At 49.0% G+C, this 26,233-nt stretch overlaps 1 protein-coding gene across 1 annotated transcript in view; it reads right to left on the bottom strand.

The window, feature by feature from the left end:
• CNOT1 (CCR4-NOT transcription complex subunit 1) overlaps nucleotides 1–26,233 on the bottom strand; it is a 987,642-nt gene that overhangs the window by 133,680 nt on the left and 827,729 nt on the right. The window contains 3 exon segments of the mRNA XM_029609242.1: nucleotides 15,060–15,229; nucleotides 21,911–21,986; nucleotides 21,988–22,017. Of these exon segments, the coding sequence (XP_029465102.1) occupies nucleotides 15,060–15,229; nucleotides 21,911–21,986; nucleotides 21,988–22,017 (276 nt within the window).

Here is a 26,233-nt window from a genome sequence, read left to right as displayed (position 1 = left end):
AAGTACCAGCCCTCTGTGGTGTTCTATCTTGCAGATGATTCCGTCCAGTAGTGGCCATAGAGGGAAGGCGTACAGTAGGTCCTCCTGAGGCCAGGTCTGGATGAGGGAGACCATTCCCTGGGACAGCGGTTCCTGTCTTCGGCTGAAGAACTTGGGAACCTGGGTGTTGGACCCGGTTGCCATGGCTGGTGTTCCCCAGTGGTTTACTATCTGTTGGAAGGCTGTTGTCGACAGTGTCCATTCCCCTGGATTCAGACTCTCTCTGCTGAGGTAGTATGCAGAGACTACGTCTTTTCCCGCGGTGTAAGCGGCTGATATCCCTTATAGGTCTGATTCTGCCCACGTCATTAGGGGTTCTATTTCCAGGGACACCTTCTGGCTCCTGGTTCCCCCCTGGCGGTTGATGTAGGCCACTGCTGTGGCGTTGTCCGACATGACCGACTGATTTGCCCTGGAGTCTGTGGCTGAACCATAGGCAGGCTAGTCTGACTGCTCTGGCTTCCAGTCGGTTTATGTTCCATGCCAACTCTTCATCCCATTGCCCTTGAGCCGTTAGCTCCTGGCAGTAGGCTCCCCATCCCCGCAGGCTTGTGTCCGTGGTGAGCAAGGTCCATTCTCCAGTGGGGATAGGCTTGTTCCCTCGCTCAGGTGGTCTTATAGCCACCATCGTAGTTGGTTCCGAACCTTTGCAGGTAGCCGGAGGAGAGCTGAGTAGTTTTGAGACATCGGGTTCCATCGAAACAGTAGGGAATGTTGTAGGGGCTGCATGTGGGCCCTTGCCCACGGGACGACTTCTATGGTTGATGCCATGAGTCCGAGGAATTGGATATAGTCCCATGCCGTGGGGAGAGTGGAATTCAACAATGCTCATAGCTGTTCCATCAATCTCCTTCTCCTTGTAGGGGAAAGGGTGACTTTGCTCCCTTTGGTGTCAAACCGGACTCCCAGGTTTTCCAGGCATTGGGAGGGCTGCAGGTGGCTCTTGGGTGTGTTGACGACCCACCCGAGGTTCTGCAGTAGTTCCTTGACTCTGGTAGTTGCTTGCTGGCTTTCTTCTGGCAATTTCGCTCTGATCAGCCAATCGTCCAGGTATGGATGCACAAGGATTCCCTCTTTCCTCAGTGCTGCCGCTATTACCACCATGATCTTGGTGAACGTTCAGGGAGCCATAGCCAGCCTGAACGGTAGGGCCTGGAACTGGTAGTGATGGCCTAATATCGCAAAGCATAGGAAACGCTGGTGGATGCGATGGATCGGTATGTGGAGATAGGCTTCTGACAGATCCAGGGAGGTCAGGAATTCTCCCGGTTGTACTGCCCTTATGCCCGCACACAGGGTTTCCATGCGGAAGCGGGGTACCTTCAGGTAGCGATTGATGGTCTTGAGGTCCAGTATGGGCCGGAATGTTCCCTCTTTCTTGGACACGATGAAGTAGATGGAATAGTGCCCCGAACTTTGTTGGTGCGGAGGCACCGGTGTTATTGCCTTTAGGGCGAGTAGTTTTGATAGTGTGGTTTCCACTGCCTTCCTCTTGGGAGGGGTCATAGCATGGAGAAATCACAAACTTGTTCGGAGGGATGCTGTGGAAGTCCAGGTAGTATCCCCTCTCAGATGATGGATAGGACCCAATTGTCCGACGTTATCTCGACCCATCTTTGGTAGAAAAGGGCAAGCCTGCCCCCTATGATCTCTTCCTGTAGATGGGTCTGCTGATTCTCATTGCATGTTGCAGCTGGAGCCTGGTCCTGAGCCGGCTCCTCTTTTGTTGTGTCTGTTATGAAAGGACTGCCCCTTGCCAGCAGGGCGGGGGGGGGGGGGCTTTGTGTTTTTGTATGGTCTATAACGCTGGGATCCTCTGCCCTTGGGTGCCCGGGGAGAGGGGAGTTGGTTCCTCTTGCTCCTGTCCTCCGGTAGACGGGGTACTGGGGACTCACCCCATTTGTCGGCTAGTTTGTCCAGGTCGCTTCCGAAGAAGAGTGATCCTCAAGGGCATTCTCGTGAGCCTCGTCTTAGAGGACGTGTCGGCTGACCAGCTTCGGAGCCAGAGCTGTCTTCTGGCTGCCACTATGGACGAGAGGCTCCTGGCTGAGGTGCGCACCAGGTCTGAGGTTGCATCCGTGAGGAATGATATTGCCGGGTCTAATGCCTCGATTGGCGTAGTTGCATTCCTGGCCATCGCCAGGCAGACGCGTGATACCACGGTGCAGCAAGCAGCAATCTGTAGGGTCATAGCTGATACATCGTAAGACTGCTTGAGGATGGATTCCTGCCGTCTGTCATTGGCATGCTTGAGGGAAGCTCCACCCTCGAATGGTATGGTGGTGCGCTTTGTGGTGGCGCAGACCAAGGTGTTGACCTTGGGAAACCTCAGGAGTTCCTTTGTCGTGGGGTCCAAGGGGGTAGAGAGCTTCTAGGGCTCGACCCCCCTTGAAGGTGGCCTCTGGAGCGTCCCATTCAAGGTCGATCAGTTGTTGTATGGCCTGTAGCGTAGGGAAATGGCGTGAGGTTTGGCAGAGCCCGGCCGGGAAGGGGCTCGCCTTGGACTCTGCTGTGTTGCATGTATCCAGGATGGCCAATGCCTTCAGACTCGTGGCTATGAGATTTGATAATTCGTCTTTGGGAAGAAGTGTGTCATGGTGCGATGCGGTTCCGTTCCTGGAGGGAGTTCCCCTTCTTCCAGGGGTTCTGGTTCCTCCTCTGAATCATCTGTGTTCCCTAAGGGGAGGTATTTGTCCAGGGGCGGCTCATCTGGTGGAGGCCGGGAGGGCCCTGGGAGGTTCTGGGCCACTGGCGGGGGTTGTTGTGGTGCCACTGGTGGTCCTGTCTGTGCGTAGATGTAGGATTGTAGTTACGCGAAGAATCCCGCCCAGATGAAGTTGCCTGGGACCGCATTGGGTCCGGCAGCGCTCCCAGAGGGCCCCCACTGTGGGAGGGCAGAGTCGGGAATAGAGAGGTCCGGGGTAGTCTCGCTGGTAGATCCGGAATCCTCTACAGGTTGAGGGGAACCTTGTCTCGGCTCCCCCAAGCTTCTTCGCACAACAGGCACAGGGCAGAGGTCACCTCGGGCTGTGCTGCTCTCAGGTGGCATGCCGGGTAGAGGACTGGGCTTTTAGCTGTCTTGGACGGCGGTGCCATGATTTGCGCGTGTATCCTGTACAGATGCGCGTGGTGGGAGTCCTGGTTATGCATTCCGGGTGCGCCTACATTGTGTGCCTAGGAACGAAGATGCACACATGGCTGTGCACACGGGCCTAATTGTGTGCTCTGCACCCTTTGTGAGTGGCGCTGTGCGCACAAGTATTTTATGCGCCCGGCTCGCTGCTGTGTGCACGGCTCAGTTGTGCGGACAAGCGGCGACTAGGGGGGGGGAAATGGCGCCAGCAACCATGCGGGCAAGACGGCGGCACCCCCCCCCCCCCCCCCCCGGAGGGTCTCCACGTGGGAGGACCCTCAAGCTGGATCGGGGTCTAGCCCGGACTTGGCTGCTCAACCTGATTAGACAGACATTGGAGGGACGATCTGTGCGGTTATCCGAGCCTTGGAGACCAGAGGCTTAGAGAAAAGATTTCTACCTTACCTTGTCTCGGCGCCTCCCGGTCTCTTGCCAGGCGGTCTCCGGCTGCAGAGGGAGAGGGGAATACCTTCACCGCCGTGCTTGGTCTTGCAACCGCTGCTTCTCAGCCGCTCCCTTTACAGGGATTTAAGTCCACACCTGGTTGGCGACCAGACAGAGGTTGCCTCTCAGCCACTCCCTTCACAGGGGGCTAAGTCCATGCCGGGACCAAAGCTTACTTCTCAGGGATCTCGGAAATCACCTCAGGAATTCTTGACTGGGGAGGGACCCTTAGGTATCACCGCAGGAGAGCGGGGCTTGTCTGTAGGTAAGATTCTCTCTTTCTTCTTTGAATCTGGAGTTTGGTTTCCTAACGCTGTGCAAGCGTATGTTAAGTCCCGAACTGCTATGGAGATGGAAAAAAAAACTGAGGAACAGAGCCTCGTGCACGGGTATATGTAGTGTTCGCGTCAGATTGAAATCTGACTCCTTCTCTAACTGCTATCAGGAGCACACAATACCCATTGGTCCTGAGTCCATCTGCTACACGCTAGGAAATGTGGGATTGGTTTTCCTGCTATTCTCAGAGACCGCCTGTTACAGGTAGGCAATGGAGAAATTACTTACCTGATAATTTCATTTTCCTTAGTGTAGACAGATGGACTCAGGACCAATGGGTATAGTGTACTCGTGCTAGCAGTTGGAGACTGATCAGATTTCAATCTGACGTCAGCACCTAGTACATATACCCCTGCAGGAAGTGCAGATTCTCAGTATTCTTCCTTGCAAAGCATTATGGATATATGTGTGACTGGCCGATTGATTAACTTAATGTGTTTATTCTGATTGGATTGAATTGGTTGATCGACTATAGCTGGAGACCGCCAGTGTCCTCAACTGGAAAGCGTCGACACCCGGCAGGGTGGATGCCCTACGAGGAGTAAAAACATGGCTTACCTCGATATGATGACCGACCATGTGTAATGGCAGCCGAGGGTGGGCTGCTGAGTCCATCTGTCTACACTAAGGAAAACAAAATTATCAGGTAAGTAATTTCTCCATTTCCTAGCGTGTAGCAGATGGACTCAGGACCAATGGGATGTATAAAAGCTACTCCCGAACTGGGTGGGAGGCTGCCCGTGGACCAATAAGGATTGCCCTTGCAAATGCTGTGTCCTCCCGAGCCTGAACATTCAGACGGTAGAATCTGGAGAAGGTATGGATGGAGGACCACGTTGCCGCCCTGCAGATCTTGGCAGGTGACAGCATTCTGGTTTTTGCCCAGGAAACTGCCTGGGCTCTGGTGGAATGGGCCTTGACCTGTAGAGGTGGTGGTTTTCCCGCTTCTACGTAGGCCGCCTTGATGACTTCTTTGATCCAGCGGGCAATGGTTGCCCGTGAGGCTGCTTCCCCTTGCTTCTTCCCGCTGTGCAGGACGAACAGATGGTCCGTCTTTCATAACGGTTCTGACATTTCCAGGTATCTGGATAGTAGTCTGCCGATGTCGAGATGGCATAGAGACCGGCCTTCTTCCGACTTCTTCACACCTTCCATGGTTGGTAATGAAATGGTTTGGTTGAGGTGGAAGTGTGAGACCACTTTGGGTAGAAAGGATGGGACCGTGCGTAGATTGATGGTGCCCGGGGTGATTCTGAGAAAAGGATCACGGCAGGACAGTGCTTGTTGCTCTGAAATGCGGCGGGCCGAGCATACGGCCAGCAAGAATACCATTTTAGGGTTAGTAGACGGAGAGACAGGCCTCGGAGGGGTCTGAAGGCAGATCTCGCTAGGAATTCCAGAAAGAGGTTGAGATTCCACAGGGGCACTGGCCACTTTAATGGTGGGCGAATGTGTTTGACCCCCTTGAGGAATCTTGATATGTCTGGGTGCGCGGCTATGCTATCGCCCTTGTTCCTGGGACCGTAGCATGACAGCGCTGCCACCTGTACCTTGATGGAGTTGAGGGACAGGCCCTTCTGGAGTCCATTCTGTAGGAATTCTAAGATTATTGGGACTTTAGAGGAGTGTGGTTCGATGTTGTGATCTTCGCACCAGGCCTCAAACTCTCCAGATCCTTATATATGTTAGTGATGTGGAGAACTTGCGTGCTCGGAGGAGGGTATCTATTACTGCCCCCGAGTATCCCCTCTTCCTCAGTCGGGCCCTCTCAATGGCCAGACCGTAAGAGAGAATTGAGCTGGATCCTCGTGAAGGATGGGACCTTGTTGTAGTAGGTCCCTGTGTGGGGACAGGGGCAGAGGGTCCCCTGCCAGTAGTCTTCTCATGTCTGCGTACCAGGGTCTTCTTGGCCAGTCCGGGGCCACCAGAACTAGGCCTCTGTGTCGCTGTGCCTTGTGAATGATTGCGCCCAGCAGGGGCCATGGGGGAAAGGCGTATAGGAGGGTCCCCGATGGCCAGGTCTGCACCAGGGCGTCGATCCCTTGTGACTGCGGATCTCGCCTGTGACTAAAGTATCTGGGTACTTGGGCATTGGATCTGTTTGCCGGAAGATCCATGTCTGGGGTCCCCCACCGATCCACTATCATCTTGAAGGCTGTGGATGATAGCTTCCATTCTCCTGGGTTTAGGCTTTCCCTGCTGAGGAAGTCTGCCGTGGTGTTGTCCTTCCGGCGATGTGGACGGCGGAGATGTCCTGGAGGTTTGTTTTCCGCCCAGGTCATCAGGGGGGCTCTCTCTAAGGATACCTGTTGGCTTCTGGTTCCGCCCTGCCTGTTGATGTAGGCCACCGTGGTGGCGTTGTCCGACATCACTCTGACCGCTTGTTTCGAAGTCTGTGGGCAAACCGCAGGCGGGCTAGCCGGACTGCCCGTGCCTCTAATCGGTTGATGTTCCATCCTGACTCGACTTCGTTCCATCGCCCTTGGGCGGTTAGCTCTTCGCAGTGTGCTCCCCATCAGTATAGGCTGGCATCTGTGGTGAGCAGGGTCCAGGTCGGGGAGGATATTCTTGATCCCTGGCTCATGTGGTGGGCTGCAGCCACCACCTTAGCTGGGTCCGAACTCTGGTCGGTAGAGGTAGATGCACGGTGTAGTTCTGGGATCGTGGGCTCCACCATGATAGGAGTGAGCGCTGCAAAGGTCTCATGTGGGCTCGTGCCCATGGTACCACTTCCAGTGTGGATACCATTAGACCGAGGACTTGAAGGTAATCCCATGCTGTAGGCCTGGTGGCGCTCAGTAGGGTCTGTAGTTGGTCCCGCAGCTTCGATCTCCTTGTAGGGGTCAGGCTGACCTTGTCCTCCTTGGTGTCGAATCGGACTCCTAGATATTCCAGCGACTGCGATGGCTGTAGGGAGCTCTTGTTTGTATTGACTACCCATCCTAGGCTTTCCAGTAGAGTTATGACTCTGTTGGTTGCTCAGTGGCTCTCCTCCGGTGATTTTGCTCTGATCAGCCCGTCGTCCAGGTAAGGGTGGAAAAGGATTCCCTCCTTTCTGAGAGTCGCCGCTACCACTACTATTACCTTGGTGAAGGTCCGCGGTGCAGTAGCTTACCCGAAGGGTAGTGCCCGGAATTGATAGTGGTGATTGTCGGCCAAGGGTCCACAAGCCTGAGCATAACACCCTCCTTTAGTTTTATAACTGAGAATTAGATTTAAAATAAAAAAAAGCCAGGAGAAACCCAACTCCGCAGGGTGGTGGGTGGGTTTCATGAAAAACATTCTTCTGTCCTCTGAGAACACCTGTTACAGGTAAGTAATTCTGCTTTCTCAGAGGACAAGCAGGATGGTAGTCCTCACAAGAGTGAAAACCTAGCTACAAGCTGCTCCCCAACAAAAAAGGGGTCCAACAGACAGCAACCAGATGCCAACGGGCAAAACAAAAACAGTGTTGTTGGTAACAGAGGAGGAGACAGCCTGAGTCCAAACAATGGGCCCTAGGCAGACAGAATTGGGGTTCTACACCTCAAAGAGATTCCAAAGGACAGACTGACCAAACCTACTGTCACGTCGGCCATACCTATCCAGACAATAGTGAGATGCGAATATGCGGTGAGAACTCCATGTCGCAGCCTTGCAGATCTCCTCTACAGGAAATGCTTGAAAGTAGGCCACAGATGTTGCCATGGCTGACAGAATGAGCTTTGACATATAGAAACATAGAAATGACGGCAGAAGACGACCAAACGGCCCATCCAGTCTTGCACTTTTTTTTCTTCTCATTCTTATCTGTTACTCTTGGCTCTTAGTAACCTTTGATTCTATTTCCCTTCCACCCCACCCATTAATGTAGAGAGCAGTGTTGGAACTGCCTCTAAGTGAAATATCTAGCTTAATTAGTTAGGGGTAGTAACCGCCGCAATAAGCAAGCTATACCCATGCTTGTTTACCCAGACTAAATAATTCAGACCTTGTTGGTTGTTGTCTGTATATAGATCTACTTTTCTTCATTCCCCCTGCCGTTGAAGCAGAGAGTTATGCTGGATATGCATTGAAAGTGAAGTATCAGTCTTTCTCCCCTGCTGTAGAAGCAGAGAGTTATGCTGGATATGCATTGAAAGTGAAGTATCTGACTTTCTCCCCTGCCGCTGAAGCAGAGAGTTATGCTGGATATGCGTGATATATCAGTCTTTCTCCCCTGCAGTCTTGCCTGGGCATAACATAAGGGGATGCAATCTGTTAGCCAATTGGATAGTGTCTGTTTGGCAACAGCAACTCCCAACCTATTGCTATCAAAAGAAATTAAAAGTTGTGGACTGTCTATGGGCTTCTCTCCGCTCCAGATAGAAGGCTAAGGCTCGCTTGCAGTCCAAACTGTGCAGTGCTCGTTCGACTTGATGGAAATTTTATTTATTTATCGAGTTTTATATACGGTCATTCGGTTTTGCCATAACAGTTTACAATAGTTGATGGGAAAGGGGAATATTAGTAGATTCGCTAATCAATATGTTAAGATTCAAATTACAATATACAATTACAGCATTCAGTTTGTTAGTACATTCTGTTCAGTGAAAGGTTACAGTAATGGTATGGTTTGGTTGGTTATCTTGCTTCTTGTAGTTGCGAGATTCAATAGATATCAGTCTGCTTGGAGGGGCTAGTGTGTACTTGTCTCTTTTGGTTTGATGGTTGCGTAGCTGGATGTATGGTTGTCTGAGTATCTAAGTAGGCTTTGGTGAAGAGCCAGGTTTTTAGTTCCTTCTTGAATGTTTTTGGTTGGGTTGTTGGGGCCTGGGAAAGAAAGTTGGCAGGAACTTAGGGTGCATGCGCAAAACCACTGTGTCATGATAAAACTTAGCATAAGGCGGATAAATCATTAAGGCCTGGAGCTTGCAGACCCTGCATGCTGAAGTGACCGCTACCAAAAAATTACATTCCAGGTCAGGTACTTCAGGTCACAGGTGCACAGCGGCTCAAAAGAACTTTCATCAGCTGATTTAGTACCACGTTGAGGTCCCAAAACACTGCGGGAGGCCTTACAGGAGGCTTCAACTGAAGCAGGCCTTGCATGAAGTGTACAACTATAGGCTGTACAGAGATGGGCGCACCTTCCGCACCCAGGTGGTACGCACCAATCTCATTCTGGTGGACCTAACGGAATTAATCTTTAAGCCAGCTTCTAAGAAGTGCAGAAGATAGTTTTTTGTGTGGGGCAGGAGAAAGGATCTAGGGCCTTCTGCTCACATCACACAGAAAACCTCCTCCACTTCAGTCCGTAGGATTTTCTTGTGGAAGGATTTCTAGAAGCCACCAGTACCGGCAACAGATCCTCAAAAATATCAAGTGGCTGCAGGATTAACCTCTCAACATCCAGGCTGTGAGCGATAGGGTCTGGAGATTGGGGATGCCACAGCCTGCCCTGATCTTGTATGATGAGATCTAGGAAATCGCCAGACTGATCAGTTTCCAGATGGACAACTCCCTTAGGAGTTGAAACCAGACCTTCTCGGCCAGTGAGGGGCTATGAGGATCACAGACCCTCTGTCCTCAAGCAGCTTCAAGAAGGAATCTGAGGATATACGATGGAAGATCCTTGCCCCAATGACTAGCAATGGCGTCCGAGGCTGGCTTGCCGTCTAGCCTGTTCAGGAGCAAGAACAGAGTTAAACCTTTCTGTTCCAGGGGGATGCGAACAGATTCTACATCTAGACTCCCCCAGAGGTGGAAGATCCGTTTCACTACCTCCTGAGTTCAGGGACCACTCGTGGGTCTGAAGGCATGACTCAAGTCCTGTAATGCCACCATGTTCTCTGTACCTGCCAGATATGTTGCCCTGACTATCCTGTGGGACAGGGCACATGCCCAAAACTGGACCGCTTCCTGACAAAGGAGGTACGATCCCATACCTCCTTGTTGACGACATACCACATCACTACCCTGGCTTGCCTGTTTGGATCAGGACAACCAGTCTCCGAAAGCCCATAGTGTGTACCTGATTGCTCAGAGCTCCAGGAATTTGATCTGGCAACAGCTTTCCTGAGCAGACCAGAGGGTCTGGATGTGGAGCTCCTCTACATGAGCTCCCCAGCCCCAGGGTGAATGCATCCATGGATAGGACAATTTGCATAGGGAACTCCAGAAAGAGATCCCCCCGTTCCAGACTGAACCTGCCACCAGGACAGAGTCCTGGAGAGATGGGGGCGACTCGGATTGAAGCCTGGAGGCTCTGCGTGGCCTGGCACCACTGAGACCTCAGGTTCCATTGGGCTCTGCGCATGTGTAAACATGCCAAGGGAGTGACATGGATGGTTTTGGCCTTATGACTCAGCAACCTCAACATATGCCATGCTGACAACCAGCTGGTTCCCCTAGATCTCTGCTGCTATGGACGCCAGGGTGGCGGCCCATGAACGAGGCAGAAATGCTTTTGTCTGAGCCATGTCTAGCAGGGCTCCTATAAATTCCAATTAATGTGACAGACAGATGGGACTTCGGGTAAGAACATAAGAAATTGCCATGCTGTGACATACCAAGGTCCATCAAGCTTAGCATCCTGTTTCCAAGAGCCAAACCAGTCCACAAGAATCTGGCAAATACCCAAACACCAAGAAGATCCATGCTACTGATGCAATTAATAGCATGGCTATTCCCTATGTTCATCTTGATTAATAGACAGACCTCCTCCAAGAACTTATCCAAACCTTTTTTGAACCCAGCTACACTAACTGCACTAACCACATCCTCTGGCAACACATTCCAGAGCTTACTTGTGCGTTGAGTGAAAAATAATTTTCTCCGATTAGTCTCAAATGTGCTACTTGCTAACTTCATGGAGTGCCCTCTAGTCCTATTATCCGAAGTGTAAAACTATTCACATCTTCTCCTTCAAGACCTCTCATGATTTTAAAGACCTCTATCATATCCCCCCTCAGCCATCTCTTCTCCAGCTGAACAGCCCTAACCTCTTCAAGCCTTTCCTCATAGGGGAGCTGTTCCATCCCCTTTATCATTTTGTTTGCTCTTCTCTGTACCTTCTCCATCACAACTATATCTTTTTTGAGATGCAGTAACCAGAATTGTACACAATATTCAAGGTGCGGTCTCACCATGCAGCAATAGAGGCATGATATTTTTCGTTTTATTAACCATTCCCTTCCTAATAATTCCTAACATTGTTTGCTTTTATGACTGCTGCTGCACACTGAGTCGACGATTTCAAAATATTATCCACTATGATGCCTAAATCTTTTTCCTGAGTGGTAGCTCCGAATAAGGAACCTAAACTACAGCAAGGGTTATTTTTTCCTATAAGCAACACCTTGCACTTGTAGTTAACGAACCCTAGTGACTCCAACACCCAAATAGTCAAGCTCATGGATCAAATGGCCCCTGCCTGAGAAGTGCTCATGACCACTCAATCACCCATATAGGGGTAAACATGAACTCCCAGCCTGTGGAGTTGCGCCCCCCACAACCAAGCATTTTGTGAAGACACGTGGGGCTGATGCTATCAACACTCTGTACTGGAAGTACTGTTTTCCCACCACAAATTGGAGATACTTCCTGTGACCTGGGAAGATCTCGACATGGGTGTATGCATCCTTTAGATTGAGGGAGCACAGCCAGTCCCTGCTTTGTAGAATGGGGATCAAGGTGCCCAGGGAAATAATCTTGAACTTTAATTTCTTTTTTTTTTTTTTTGAAATTTGTTCAAGGCCCTTAGATCTAGGATGGGATGAAGTGGTCCTGTGCTCTTTGGAATCAGGAAATACCTGGAGTAGAATCCCTGCCCCCTCTGCCTTGGAACAGACTCAACTGCCCTGGCCATTAAGGAGGAGAGCTCCACAAGCAGTATTTCTTGAGGATCTACCAGCCTCCTAAACGGCTATGGAGGACAATTTGGCAGGACACCCAATAGGTTTAATTGATACCCTTGACAAACAGAATCCACTAGTCAGAGGTTATACTGGGCCACCGATTTTCAAAGAACCATAGCTTGCTCAGGTACCAGCAACTGGCTTATGCCAGCCCAATCAAAACCCCATCCTGGGAGTTGACTGAGGCGTCAGCTGGAGCTTGGGAGCTCTCTGCTGCCTGAGACAGCCTCAGGAGCTCACATGCTGCTATCAGGATTGAGGGCAGAGGATAGTACCTCCTCTGGTGATAGAAAGACTTCCTCTGCTCATGCCTCGCCGGCCTCCTAGATTAGGAGGATGGGTCCAGAATGCCAGCAGAGAGCTGTTGGAGGGTCTCATGGTGGTCCCATAACTGGGCCACTGCGCCCCTCACCCTATCTCCAAAGAGATTCTCTCCAGTACACGGCACATCAGCAAGCCGTTCCTGAGCCTCTGGATGGAGATCCGGGGCCCGCAGCTATGTCATTCTGTGGGCGCCGATTCTTGCTGCAGACGCCCTTGCTATTTCGAAAACATTGTAGGTCGTATGGTCTTTGTGTTTTCGCACTCCAGGCTCTTATGCACCAGTGACTAGAGGGAGGCTGGCTGCTGTGGAGGCAGCTGCTCAACTATCTCCTACACCTGCTTCCAAAGGTCCTGCGACTATTGGCTCATGTAGAGCTGGTAGGAGGTGATGCGGGCAATAAGAATGGCTGCCTGGAACATTTTCCTCCCAAGAGCATCTAACACCCTGTGATCTTTCCCTGGGGGTGCCCAGGAATGTGTCCGAGAATGCTTGGCCCTATTAAGGGCGGACTCGAAGACCACTGACTGGTGGGGCAGCTGACACTTATTGAATCCGGTAACTTTCTGGATGAGGTAGATCCCATTCACCTTCCTGTTAACAGGAGATGCTGTGAGGAGGTGTTCCCGTATCCTCAACAGCTCTTTAAGGATATCGTGCACTGGGACTGCCACAATTTCCTTTGGAGGATCTCCAGCATCTTGTGTCTGCTATCTTCCTCAGTCATTAACTGAAATGGAATGGCTTCCGCCATCATTCACACAAAACCTGTGACGATAAATCCTCCGGTGGGGCCCTCTTTTGCTCTTCTGGAGGAGATGGTTCTGAGGACTCCTCCCTCCAGAGATCATATGAATCCTCATACTAACTGTAATCAACAGGGAATGGGGCCCTGGGTGTTCGCCTTTGTCTAGAGGCGCAGTCACTGGCAAACCCAGTGCAGGCCCCAGCAAAGCTGGACAAGGGGCAGCAGGCTGTAGTGTCTCTGCCAGCCTAGGCGGAGCTTCCTCCTCGGTGGAACAATCAACAATCACCGCATTGGTTGGGGAAAGCATTGGTGCCCCACCGGGCATTGATGGCCTCCCAGGAACCAGTGCCAGCCAGGCCTTTAACACACCAATGAGAATATTGAGCCATTCCAGCAGTGGTTCCAAAGTGGACAGGACTGGCGACTTGGCCATCTGTGCCACAGGACAGATGCCCTGAAGTGCCTGCTCCAGCTCCTCCTCAAAAGTTGCCAAAGCCAAAAATGACAGAGGAAGCAGGGGTGGTCAGATCATCCTCGAATCCCCAGAGGTGGATCGGTGACCAGCACCAGGACCAGTGGAGACTGTCGCAGGCCCCCAGCATCAATGGAGAATGGGCACTCCTTGCCATGGGGTTGCTTTGAGGACATCATAGCATGAGCCGGTGCATCCCTGGCACCGTGTAAAGGCGACTAGTGCCTATGCTTCCTCGCTTCCCTTGGTGCTCAGCCCGGTCTTTCCCCAATGCAGAGGCTGAAAATGAGGAACCTGACCTCCTTGACCTAGAGAAGACAGAGTGTGGCCGGTCTCCAGAACTATTGACTGAACAGACAGTCCCACCAATATCAATGGCATGGTGTCCATTGGTGTGGCTCCGAGGTCCATTGGTGCCAATGCCGCCAATGTCGAAGTTGATGGCTTGGACTTCCGATCCGAAGAGTTTCTCAAAGTCGAGCATGTCGTCCCTTCAGGGTCATTTGGGTGCACTTGCGGCAACCCCAAAAGTCATGTGTTGTCCCCAAGGCAGAGGACACATTATGCAGATCCATGATAGACATAGCCCTCAGGCACCTGGGGCATAGACTAAAACCATATGGCCATGACAGAAGCAAAAAAAAAAAAAAAAGATGCAAAAATTACAAGGCACTGCTGCCATGGGGGAGGTAAATGTGAAAGAAATCTTACCCAAAATGCCAAGAAACCTAGTTGTGGTGGCTACAGGAGGGACTGAGGAACCTGGCGTCAATGGAATGCAAAAACTGAAGAGGGGGGGGAGGGGGGAAATTTAAAAAAAAAAAAAAAATCAGGGGCATTTTCCACAAGTTTTAGAGAAAAAGCCAAGAGCTCAATTAAAACTCGATGCAACAGCTCTGCGGAAAAAAAACAGACTGAAGAGGGACGCCGCATGGAGGCATGGTATAGAGCACACTGGGCATGCTCAGTATGCCAAGTAAAAGTTCTGGAAATAGAGGCCGGCCTAGAAAACTTCTATCTGATATTACCCATGCATGAGGACTATCATCCTGCTTGTCCTCAGAGAAATGGGAGGAAATGGCAACACAAAATAAAATCTGGAGCCCAAACCAAAACCTTGGAAGCCCCCTAGTCTAAGGACAAGCTTAACTGGGGAAGGGAGCATATGACTCACCATACAAGCTGCCCTTCCAGTCCAATCCTTTTTAAACACCCTAATTAGGCCTCATCTAAAGGCACAGGATATGCTCTCCTACAACCAATGGAGACTTATTAATACTGGAAAGCTGAGGACTGTGTGGGAGCCTAAGTAAGGTGTTATTAAAAAACCTCTGCCTCCATCTGCTGGTTGGTGAACATGATCTATGTGTTTGGACTGGTCTGGCTTGCTGAAGAGGAAATAAAATTTAGCATCAATTCCATAAGTATTTACCCCCCCCCCCCAAAAAAAAATAAAAATTACAAGAGCCCAAATCTATAAAAGTGATTGAAAATAGTGTCCTTTCTAGATTTAACTGCTTTAACAAAAACAGGTACAATGTTCATTAGTTTGAAAACCACAAGAATCCAATGAGCTCTCTTAATGCAGGACTGTTTCAGTCAGAGTGAATGGGACATCTAAAATAAAAAATCTATGTAAAGATCTCTGGAGGACAGCCATTACATTCCATATAATGCGCTTCTCTTACCCTTCTGGGGCATTTCCTCTGGAATGAGCATTGATCCTCATTAGTGTTTCGATGGTATGGAATAGATCTGCCTCTGTCACATGGCCCACACTCCTCTCGTCCACTAACAGGATCTTTACCAGCTGCATAGCAAATGCCACAGCCATATAATTCAAACCATTCTCCATGGACTGTTAAAGGAAATGGGCACAGTTAAAAGGGATTCTTTTAGTTTCCTTATTTCAAAATCTTATGCAGCCTCTCTTTCCCTGCATCCTGGAAGCGATAACCTGGAACATTCCCCTGAACCAGAAGAATCCAGACAAGCCAGTTACAGAGTAAACTTACATTAGCGAACTATATGTTGCCAATCAATTTAACACCAGAATAGCATTTGTAGCAAGTCTTGTCATCTCCCTCCTGGTAAAAGGAAATACATAAGTACATAAGAAATTGCCATGCTGGGTCAGATATAGGGTCCATCAAGCCCAGCATCCTGTTCCCAACAGAGGCCAAACCAGGCCACAAGAAAGCAGAAGTTGCTTACCTGTAACAGATGTTCTCACAGGACAGCAGGATGTTAGTCCTCACATATGGGTGACATCACAGGATGGAGCCCAATCACGGAACACTTGTCAAAGTTTCTAGAACTTTGACTGGCACCTACTGGGCATGCCCAGGATGGCAATAACCCTGCAACCAGCAGGGGTCCCCCTTCAGTCTTGTTTAAAAGCTATAGTAAGTGCCAAAAAATAAAATAAGAAAACGTAACGAACCCAAAACTGCAGGGTGGCGGGCGGGTTTTGTGAGGACTAACATCCTGCTGTCCTGTGAGAACACCTGTTATAGGTAAGCAACTTTTGCTTTCTCACAGGACAAGCAGAATGGTAGTCCTCACATATGGGTGAGTACTGAGCTGAGGATGTCCGAGAAATGCACCAAATGTACCCAAGATGTGCAATAGGCACAAGAACTGGGGCGGAATTTGGTAGAGGGCATCCTGAACTCTAACGGGCAGGCGGAAGGGTGTTGGTACATCACGTTGCAAATAGGTTGCGCAAGACAGACTGGCCGAAGATGGAGTCTTGTCTTCCAGCCTTGTCTAAACAATAATGGGCTGCAAATGTATGGAGAGAACTCCAGGTAGCAGCCCTACAAATATCAGGAAGCGGTACCAAGCGTAGGTACGCTACTGAAGTTGCCATGGCCCTGACAGTGTGCTTTAACACACTCTTGAAGTGGAATGCCTGCTTGCTGATAGCAAAAGGTTATGCAGTCCGCTAACCAGGAGGACAGAGTCTGCTTACCCACAGGTTGACTCAATCTGATGGGATGGAAAGAAACAAACAGTTGGGTGGATTTTCTGTGGGGAGCTGTACGGTCTAGATAGAATGCTAGAGCCCGTTTACAGTCAAGGGTATGCAGAGCCTGTTCTCCTGGAATGGAATGTGGCCTGGGAAAGAAGGTGGGTTGATTAATGTGAAACTCCGATACTACCTTAGGCAAAACCTTAGGGTGAGTGAAGAGTACTACCCTATCATGCAGAAGTTTAGTTTAAGTCGGATAGGTGACTAAGGCCTGTAATTAACTCTGCGACTGCCAAAAGAAAAATCATTTTCCATGTGAGATAGCGAAGATCACAAGATTGGAGAGGCTCGAATGGTGCTTTCATGAGCCGAACCAAAACCAGGTTGAGGTCAAAAGAAGGGCCCAGAGGGCGCAGTGGTGGTTTGAGGTGGAGCAAGCCCTTCAGGAAATGTGTTACAAGGGGTTATATTGAAATGGGAACATCCCCAACACCTTTATGGAAGGCAGCTACCGCACTGACATGCATCCTGATGGAAGAAGTATTTAGACCTGATTCTGACAAGTGCCAGAGATAGTCTAGAAACTTCGTGGTGGAACAAGTGAAAGGATCAAGGGACAGTGAGAAACACCATGACTGAAACCTGTTCCATTTGTAATAAGATTTTCTCGTGGAAGGCTTTCGAGAAACAATCAGGACACGGGAAACTGGTTCAGAAAGGTTGAGTGGCTGAAGAATTAACCTATCAACATCCAGGCAGTCAGGGGACAAGGCCTGAAGATTGGGGTGGCATAGGCTCCCGTCGTTTTTGAGTGATCAGAAGCGGGTCCTTCCCCAGGGGAATATGCCTGCGAATGGAGAGGTCCTGAAGAATCGGAAACTACACTTGGCGTGGCCAGTGAGGGGCTATCAGGATCATGCTTCCCTTGTCCTGACGTAACTTCACGAGAGTCTTTGAGAGAAGTGGAAGTAGAGGGAATGCATATAGGAGACCGGTTGCCTATGAGAGGGAGAACGCATCTCTTGGTAGTGAGTATTGGCTGCGAATGAGAGCACAAACGTTTTGTTGTGACGCAAAGAGGTCTATGTGAGGGTAACCCCAACGTTGGAATATTGAGTCTGCTACTGAACGGTTGAAAGGGGCGACTCAGCTTGTCTGCCAACACATTATCCACTCCCGGCAAGTAGGTGGCCTTGAGGTACATAGAGTGGAAAGGGCCTCCGCCCATCATATCTGTGCAGCTTCCTGACACAGGAGGTAGGTGCCCGTTCCTCCTTGTATGTTGATGTACCACATGGCCACCTGGTCGTCTGTCTGAATCAGGATGACCTAGTTGGAAAGGCGATCCTGAAACACCTTGAGAGCATATCTGATTGCTCTTAGTTTCAGGAAATTTATTTGGTGTTTGGCTTCCTCTGGAGACCAGGTGCCTTGAGTTTGCAAATTGACAACATGTGCTCCCCAGCCGAGGTTGGAGGCATCGGTTGTAAGGGTTATTTGAGGATCTGGAGCCTGGAAAGGAAGGTCTTGGAGGAGATTGGACTGATTCTTCCACCAGGCCAGAGATAAGCGAAGTGGGTTGGTGATGTGGACAATGGCTGACAGTGGTTGAGATGATTGTATCCACTGAGACCTTAGAGTCCACTGCATGACTCAAGGTGAGACGAGCCATTGGAGTGACATGTACCGAGGATGCCATGTGTCCTAGCAACACTAGGAAGTGATGTGCAGTTGAGCGTTTGAGACTGCAGTTGATGGGCGAGAGAAGTGAGAGTGAGAGCTCGTTCGAGGAAGAAATGCTTTTGCTTTGAAGGTGTCCAAGTCTGCTCCTATGAACGACAGGGTTTTGTGATGGGACTAAGTTGGACTTTGGGTAACTGATGAGAAACCCTAGGGAGATCAGGGTATGCAAGGTGAAACGTAGGGATGTCAGAGCAGCTGGCTGGGAGCCCTGATCAACCAGTTGTCGAGGTAGGGGTAGACGTGGACATCTTGAGTCCTGAGGAATGCTGCTACTACTACGAGGCACTTGTTGAAGACTCGTGGTGCAGATGCCAGGCCGAATGGTAGCACTCGGTATTGATAGTGCTTTGTGCCTACCAGGAATCGCAGAAATTTGCGATGAGACAGAGTTATTGCGATGTGTGTGTAAGTGTCCTGGAGGTCTAGAGAGCAGAGCCAGTCTTCCCTTTGCAGAAGGGGAAGGAGGGAACCCAAGGTTAGCATCTTGAACTTTTCTCTTTGTAGGTACTTGTTTAAAGCACGAAGGTCTAGTACTGGGCGAATACCACCCAACTTTTTTGGTATTAGAAAGTACCGGAATAGAAGCAGAGGCTCTGTTAAGAGTAGGGCACTGGTTCGATTGCTCTGGATTGAAGGAAATGGGAGACTACCTGATCCAGGAGTGGTGAGTGATCAGATGTTTCCCACGTCAGCAGAGGTGGGGAGTCCGGCAGAATGGCGAGAAAGTTGTGATGATAACCTTGAGTGATTATGGCAAGAACCCACTGGTCTGAGGTGATTGTGTGCCAGATGTTGCTGAAGTGGCACAATCAACCTCCCACTGGTACATGCAGTAGTGGAGGCTGAATTGCTGCTTTCTAGGAATGAGTCAAAAACCAGTTGCTGGGCCTGGCTGAGGGGTTGTCTGTGTTTTTTGCCTGCGAGGTTGCCTGGACTGGCCTTTCTGGTAAGGCTTAGTACAGCGACTTTTGGACGGTGGAGGATAAGATTTCCTTTGGCCATAGAAAGACTTTTTGGGATCCTTTCTGAATGTTTGCTTAGCAGGATATTCAGAAGGCAACAAGGAGAGTTGGCGAAGAGACTCATGGTGATCCTTGAGCTGTGCCACTGCTTGTTGTATCTGTTCACCAAAAAGATTGTCACCAGTGGAAGGCAAGTCATATAGTCTGACTTGGATCTCAGGTCATAGGGTCCGAAGACTTTAGCCAGGCCCACCTCCTCGCAGAAATAGCTGTTGCTGATACCCTGGAAGTGGTATCAAAATATATGCTGATCTTATTTCATGTTTGCCCGCTTCTAATCCTTTTTGAGCCATGGCATGTAATTGCTCTTGAGACTACTGAGGCAGGGGACTCAGCAAAGTCCTGTATTTGTTTAAAGAGGACACTGTTGTACTGGGTCATATAGAGTTGGTAAGAGGCAATGCGGGATATAAGAATTGACCCCTGAAAGACATGCAGACCTATGGCATCCAGGAACTTTTGCTTCCTTCCCTGGAGGGAAAGAAGAGTGAGGCTTGGAGCGTCGGGCTTTCTTTTGGGCTGACTCAACCACTGAATGGTGATCCAATTGGGTTTCTTGGAAACCTGGAGTTGACTGGACTAGGCATGTGGTGTCCGCTTTTCGGTTAACTGGTGCCACTGAACCAGGATGCTCCCCAATTCCTCTTCAGAAGATCCAAGAGGACATCATGGATAGGATAGAGATGATTTCTTTAGGAGCATCCAGAAATTGCACAAGTTCCATCATCTGGTGTCTATCACCTGTTCTGTCTGAAGTTGGAATGGAACCAATTCAGACATTCCTTCACAAAATTAATGAAGGACAAGTCCTCTGGAGGAGAACACTTCCTGCTTTCAGTAAGAGAGGGTGGTGATGGTAAATCATCGGTATCCTGGGACGAGTAATCTGTCCATGTATCATAGGGTTCATCACCAGCACCCCTAGGATCCTTAGAGGGACGGAATGTTGCTATTCCTGAAGGTCCTGGTTGAGGCACCGAAGGCATCAATGGACGGATCGGCGGCACAGATGGTAGCAAGGACGCTATCTGTGACATCGATGGCTGAAGCATCAGTAGGAGTCCCGATGGAGGAAGTAATGGTGTTTCTCCTTCTTCTGCCAATGAAAGAGGAATTGGGAAGGAGGGCACCAGGCCCATCGGTGCCCCCGGATCCATCGGAGGATAAGCAGCGAGCAGCGCTTCCATCCTTGTTAGTAGCGGTGCCAGCGCTACAGGAATGGGATCAGTAGCCGGTTCAGGAATCGGCACCGGAGGAATCTTGAAGCCTTGCATCGCTCTGCCGATGGCCTCTTGAATCATCTGATCCAATTCCTCTCAGAAACCTGGAGCATGGAGCCCTGATGCCGGAGAAGGCGGCAGAGGTGTAGCTGGAGGGACCACCGTTGGAGGTGGAATCGCGGCTCCTATCACCGGTCCAGGTGAAGGTTTGCCTCGGTGACCCGGAGCCAGATAAGGACAGTGCTGTTTCTGGACGGGCTTTCTTCAGCGGCAGCTCAGACTGTGGCAACGTCGAGGGCTGGCCTGCGTCGATGGTCTGAGACCTACGGTGTCGATGTCTATGCTTTTCTCGACTATCTCATTGGTCCTTATGCTGAGGAGGAACAGAGGGCGTTGATGGCCGCGGAGTCGTCGATTCCGGTTGGACACCGGTCGGTGCACGATACTGAAGCGATGTAGACTGTGTCGGCTCGGACGAAGTCGAGGCTATGGATGGCATCTGAGTTTGTGACCGAAAGAGAAGTTCCATCTTCTCCATTCTAGCAGTGCGACCTTTTGGTGTCATAAGGGCACATTTGGTGCAAGTAAGGACATCATGATCGCTCCCTTAACACATTACACAGACCTTGTGAGGGTCAGTAATGGACATTGTGCGAGTACAGTTGGGGCATGGACAGAACCCTGACACCATGGCTTCTCAAAAAATTTAGCCATGGTGTGGTCGACGGCCAGTAGGGCCGAACGCGACAGGAATTGACCGGAATCGGGTAAAACGTACCGGACCACCGCGGAAGTAAAAATTGAATAGGGGGAGCCCTGTGGGGTATTAAATTATGAAGTAATTCCGTGACGAAAATTCCTGTCAGGAATCTCTGTAGAGCTCCTTAACCCGTGTGGCTACTGCTGCGCGGAAAAAAGAAGACTAAAGGGTTAGTGCCATCCTGGGCATGCCCAGTAGGTGCCAGTCAAAGTTCTAGAAACTTTGACAAAAGTGTTGTGTGATTGGGCTCCATCCTGTGATGTCACACATATGTGAAGACTACCATCCTGCTTGTCCTGTGAGAACCTGGCAAGTACCCAAACGCCAAGAAGATCCCATGCTACTGATGCAATTAATATTAGTGGCTATTACCTAAGTAAACTTGATTAATAGTTAATGCACTACTTCTCCAAGAACTTATCCAAACCTTTTTTGAACCCAGCTAAACTAACTGTACTAACCACATCCTCTGGCAACAAATTCCAGAGCTCAATTAGTGTTGAATGACAAAGAATTTTCTCTGATTAGTCTTAAATGTGCTACTTGCTAACTTCATGGAATGCCCCCTAGTCCTATTATCTGAAAGTGTAAATAACAGATTCACATCTACTTGTTCAAGACTGCTCATGATCTTAAAGACTTCTATCATATCCCCCTCAGCAGTCTCTTCTCCAAGCTGAACAGCCCTAAACCTCTTCACCTTCCCTCATAGGGAGCCCATCCATCCCCTTTATCATTTTGGTTGCCCTTCTCTGTACTATGATTTATTGGTAGGCAACAGTGCTTCTCATTATCCACTTCTCTCCAATTCATCTCTTACCTGAGCCAAGTGAAGATCATATTGTTGCATATTTACTAAGTGGTTGCGGATCAGTAACTCCACAGCTTCCACGTGTATTATACTCATCACGGCACTCAATCAAACACCTGAAAAAAATTGAAGCTTCTCAATCATACATGGTAAACATAACAGCTTGCAAACATGGGTAAAAAGTAAAATGTTCCTCATCTCAGTCCCTAAGACTTATCTGCCCATGTTATTAATGTATTGCATTTTATGCCACTCAAACAGGTTTAAGTAGAGTTGCTTACCTGTAGCAGATGTTCTCTGAGGACAGCAGGATGTTAGTCCTCACATATGGGCATCATCGTTGGATGGAGTCTGGCACGGAAAACTTATGTTAAAGTTTCTAGAACTTTGACTTAGTATAATGCATGCTGAACATGCTCAGAGAGACTATGTATCCATGCAGGGTCCCCTTCAGTCTTACAATATAGAATTCAAAGAAAAAAAATAAGGAGAAGAAACCCATGTTGTGGCAACCCATCTCCTCGGGTTGGTGGGCAGGTTTCATGAGGACTAACATCCTAGGATCCTCACACATGGGTGAATCCCTAGCTACAGGCTGTCCTCCAACATAAAAAGGGAACCAACAAAACATCCAAAACAGATGCTAACAGGCACAACAAGGGTTTGTTGGTAACAAGGTGAGGGGTGGGGGAACACCCTCAAAACGAACAGGCCCTAGGCAGGAAGAGAGTTGGGGTTCTACATCTCAAACAAGTTCCGAGGACAGACTGGCCAAACCAATCACATCAGCCATCCCTATTCAAGCAATAGTGAGATGTGAATGTGTGACAAGAACGCCAAATTCGCAGCCTTGCAGATTCTTCTCTATGGGGACTGATTGTAAGTGGGCCACTTGATGCTGCATGGCTCGAACAGAATAAGCCTTGACATGTCCCCCAGATGAAGTCCCGCCTGGGCATAACATAAAGGAGATGGAGTCCTGCAAGCCAATTAGAGAGTGTATGGCAACAGCAATGCACAACTTACTATTAAAAGAAACAAAAGGTTGAGTAGACTATCTATGGGCTTCTGTCTGCTTCAGATAGAAGGATAAGGCTCTTTTGCAGTCTAAGCTGTGCAGGGCTTGTTCGCCTTGTAACGAATGGGGTCTAGGGAATGTTGGCAGGATGGGACTGGTTAAGATGGAACTCAGTCACCATCTTAGGCAGGAACAGTGCATTCACAAGACCATGCCTGTCATGACAAAATTTACTATAAGATGGATAAGTCACTAAGGCCTGGAGCTTCATTGACCCTACGTGCTGAAGTGACCACAACCAAAAATAAGACCTTCCAGGTCAGGTACTTCAGGTCACAGGAGCACAGCAGCTCAAAATGAGCTTTTATTAGCTGATTAACACATGTTGAGGTCCAAAGACACAGCGGAGGCCTTAGGGGGAGGCTTCACCTGAAGCAGGCCCTGCATGAAACATACAACTACAGGCTTTGCAGAGATGGGCTTACCAGTGTTTATTGTTCTTATTTTATGCTTAATTTACATATTTATTTTTTATTTATTTTATACGTTTTTATATACTGAAGTATTGGCAGGGCCTTCACTCCGGTTTATAGTTATAACAACGCTATACATTGAAATCAGATGAACAGTTTTAACAGAGTTAAAGTTATAATTGAATATTTATAAAAACCTGTTAAGGTCTAAATATGTCAGAATTGTTAAAACATAGACATACTTTACCATATTTATAATTAAATCAGAATATAAACAAGGGTAATTAATAGCTCTTGGGAGCAATACAGACGGTGGTGTTAGTGATATATTATCAAGTGATATGAAGGTTAAGATGATCAGGTAGTGAGTTGAATGGATAAGTACTTGGTAGGGGGAAGAGCTGAGGGGAAGAGGGGAGGAGGGGTCTGGAGGGGGAGATAGAAGAGAGGAGGGGGAAAGTAGTGGTTAGGGCAGGTGGAGGAGGGGGATGTATGTAATTGTCATAGTCATTGGTTTAGCCTATTCCGTCTTTGTATGCTTGCTTGAAGAGATATGTTATGATATATGATATATATGTTATGTTCCAATTACTTCTTATTGTCTGTAAAGCTGTTGCTAATTACTGTTTATAATGAATATGATGTGTCACTGTATTTCATTTTGTCTGTAAAGCCTGTTGCTATTTACTGTTTATAATGAATATGATATGTGTCACTGTATTTCATTTGTCTGTAAAGCCTGTTGCTAATTACTGTTTATTGTGAACCGAGGTGAGGTTATTAACGTGCCGCGGTATATAAAAAACCACTAAATAAATAAAATAAATAAATGTACACCTTGGTATAGTATGTGCCAATTGCACTCAGATGAGCTAACAGCGTTGGACTTCAAGTCAGCTTCCAATAGGTGTAGAAGATAATCAAGGTGGTTTGGGTGTGGAGCAGAAGAAAGTATCTAGGGCTTCTGCTCACACACACAGAAATCCTCCTCCACTTCAGTCCATAGGACTTTCTAGTGGAAGGCTTTCTAGCAGCCACCAGGACCCAAGAGACATTCTCAGAGATCGAATGGTTGCAAAATTAACCTCTCAACATGCAGGCTGTGAGGTTACGGGGCCTGGAGATTGGATGTTGCAACCTGTCAAAATCCTGTATGATAAGATCTGGGGAAGACCCCAGACTGATCAGTCACTGGATGGACAAACTCCCGCAAGAATGGAAACCAGACCCATCTCAGCCATGAGAATAAGAGTTCACTCGTCCTCGGAAAGTTTCAAGAGTCTTCACACTACTGAGTGGAACCGGAGAATATGCATACAGAAGACCCTTGCACTAATGTTTGGGCAATGGCATCAGAGACTGGTTGCCACTTGTCCTGGTACAGAAAGCAGAACTAAAGAACCTTCCTGCTCCAAGGCATTGCAAAGAGATCCAAGTTTAGGCTTCCCCAGAGGCAAAAGATCTGAGCTGCAACCTTTAGCCCAGAGACCATTTGTAGGGTCTGAAGATACAACAGTCTGTTGCTAATACATTTTCTGTTCTGGCCAGGTAAATGGCCCTGAGCATCATGACCACATCTGAACTGCTTCCTGACACAGGAGGTATGATCCAGTACTTCCCTACTTGTTGACATACCACATCACTACTTGGTTGTGGTTTGATCAGGACAACTTTGTTGGAGAGCGTGTACCTGACTGCCTGGAGCTCCAGGAAATTGATTTGGCAGCAACCTTCTTTGGCAGATCAAATACCTGAGTGCTGAGCCAATCTACATGAACTCCCCACCCCAGGGTGAACTCATCTGTGGCTAGGACAATTTGGATAGGAGAACTTTGAAAGGAGATCTCTCACTCCAAGATTTCAAATTATCTGCCATCAGAACAAGGAGTTCTGGAGGGGGTAAGGTGACTGATGCTGTCCTGAAGGCTCTGCGGGTCTGACGCATTTGTGACCTCCGAATTCATTGGGCCGGTTGCATGTACAAATGTGTCAAGGGAGTTACATGAACTGTTGCGGCCATGTGGGCCCAACAACGTCCACATGTGCCAAGCCAATACCTGCTGGCTCTCTGCCATGGTGGTCATTAGGTTGATGGTTCTTTGAAGAGGCAGAAAGGCCTTCGCTTGAGCCGTGTCTGGCAGGGCTCCTCTAAAGTCCATTGAGGTGAGGGCTAAGATGGGACTTTGGGTAGTTAATGAATAACCCTAGTGATTCCAAACCTGGATGGTAAGAGTTCATGGACCTGACGGCCCCCTCCTGAGAGTGCCATTGACCAGCCAATGTCCAGATAAGGGAAAACATGCACTCCCAGTCTTCCCACCACAGCCAGACATTTTGTAAAAACACGTGGGGCTGACACGAGCCCAAATGGCAACACTTGAATCTGGAAGTGCTGTTTTCCCACCAATGAATCGTAGATATTCTGGTGATTGGGGGAAGTTTTGATGTGAGTGTACATGTCCTTCAGATTGAGGGAGCATAGCCAGTCCTCATCTTTTTAGAAAGGGGATCAAGGAAACCATCTTAAATTTTTCTTTTTGATGATCTGTTCAAGGCCCTTAGGTCTAGGATGGGGAACAGTCGTCCTGTTTCTTTGGAATCAGGAAGCACCTGGAGTAAATCCCACACTCTTTGCCCTGGTGGAATGGGTTCAACCACTCCATTGGCAGTACTTCCTGATGTGTTACCGGACCCCAAAACAGGTTTAGAGGACAATTTGGTAGGACATCCAATAATTAAATCGGTACCTGTGATGGATGTCGGAAAGAACCCAGTGGTCTGAGGTTACACTGGGAGAGTGGTTTGCAAAGAACCGCAGCCTTCCCCTGACAACCTAACAAA

Source organism: Rhinatrema bivittatum, chromosome 7 (assembly GCF_901001135.1).
Source record: "Rhinatrema bivittatum chromosome 7, aRhiBiv1.1, whole genome shotgun sequence".
NCBI lineage: Eukaryota > Metazoa > Chordata > Amphibia > Gymnophiona > Rhinatrematidae > Rhinatrema > Rhinatrema bivittatum.
Note: the sequence above shows the minus strand (reverse complement) of the source record. Positions and strands in the feature narration are given on the sequence as shown.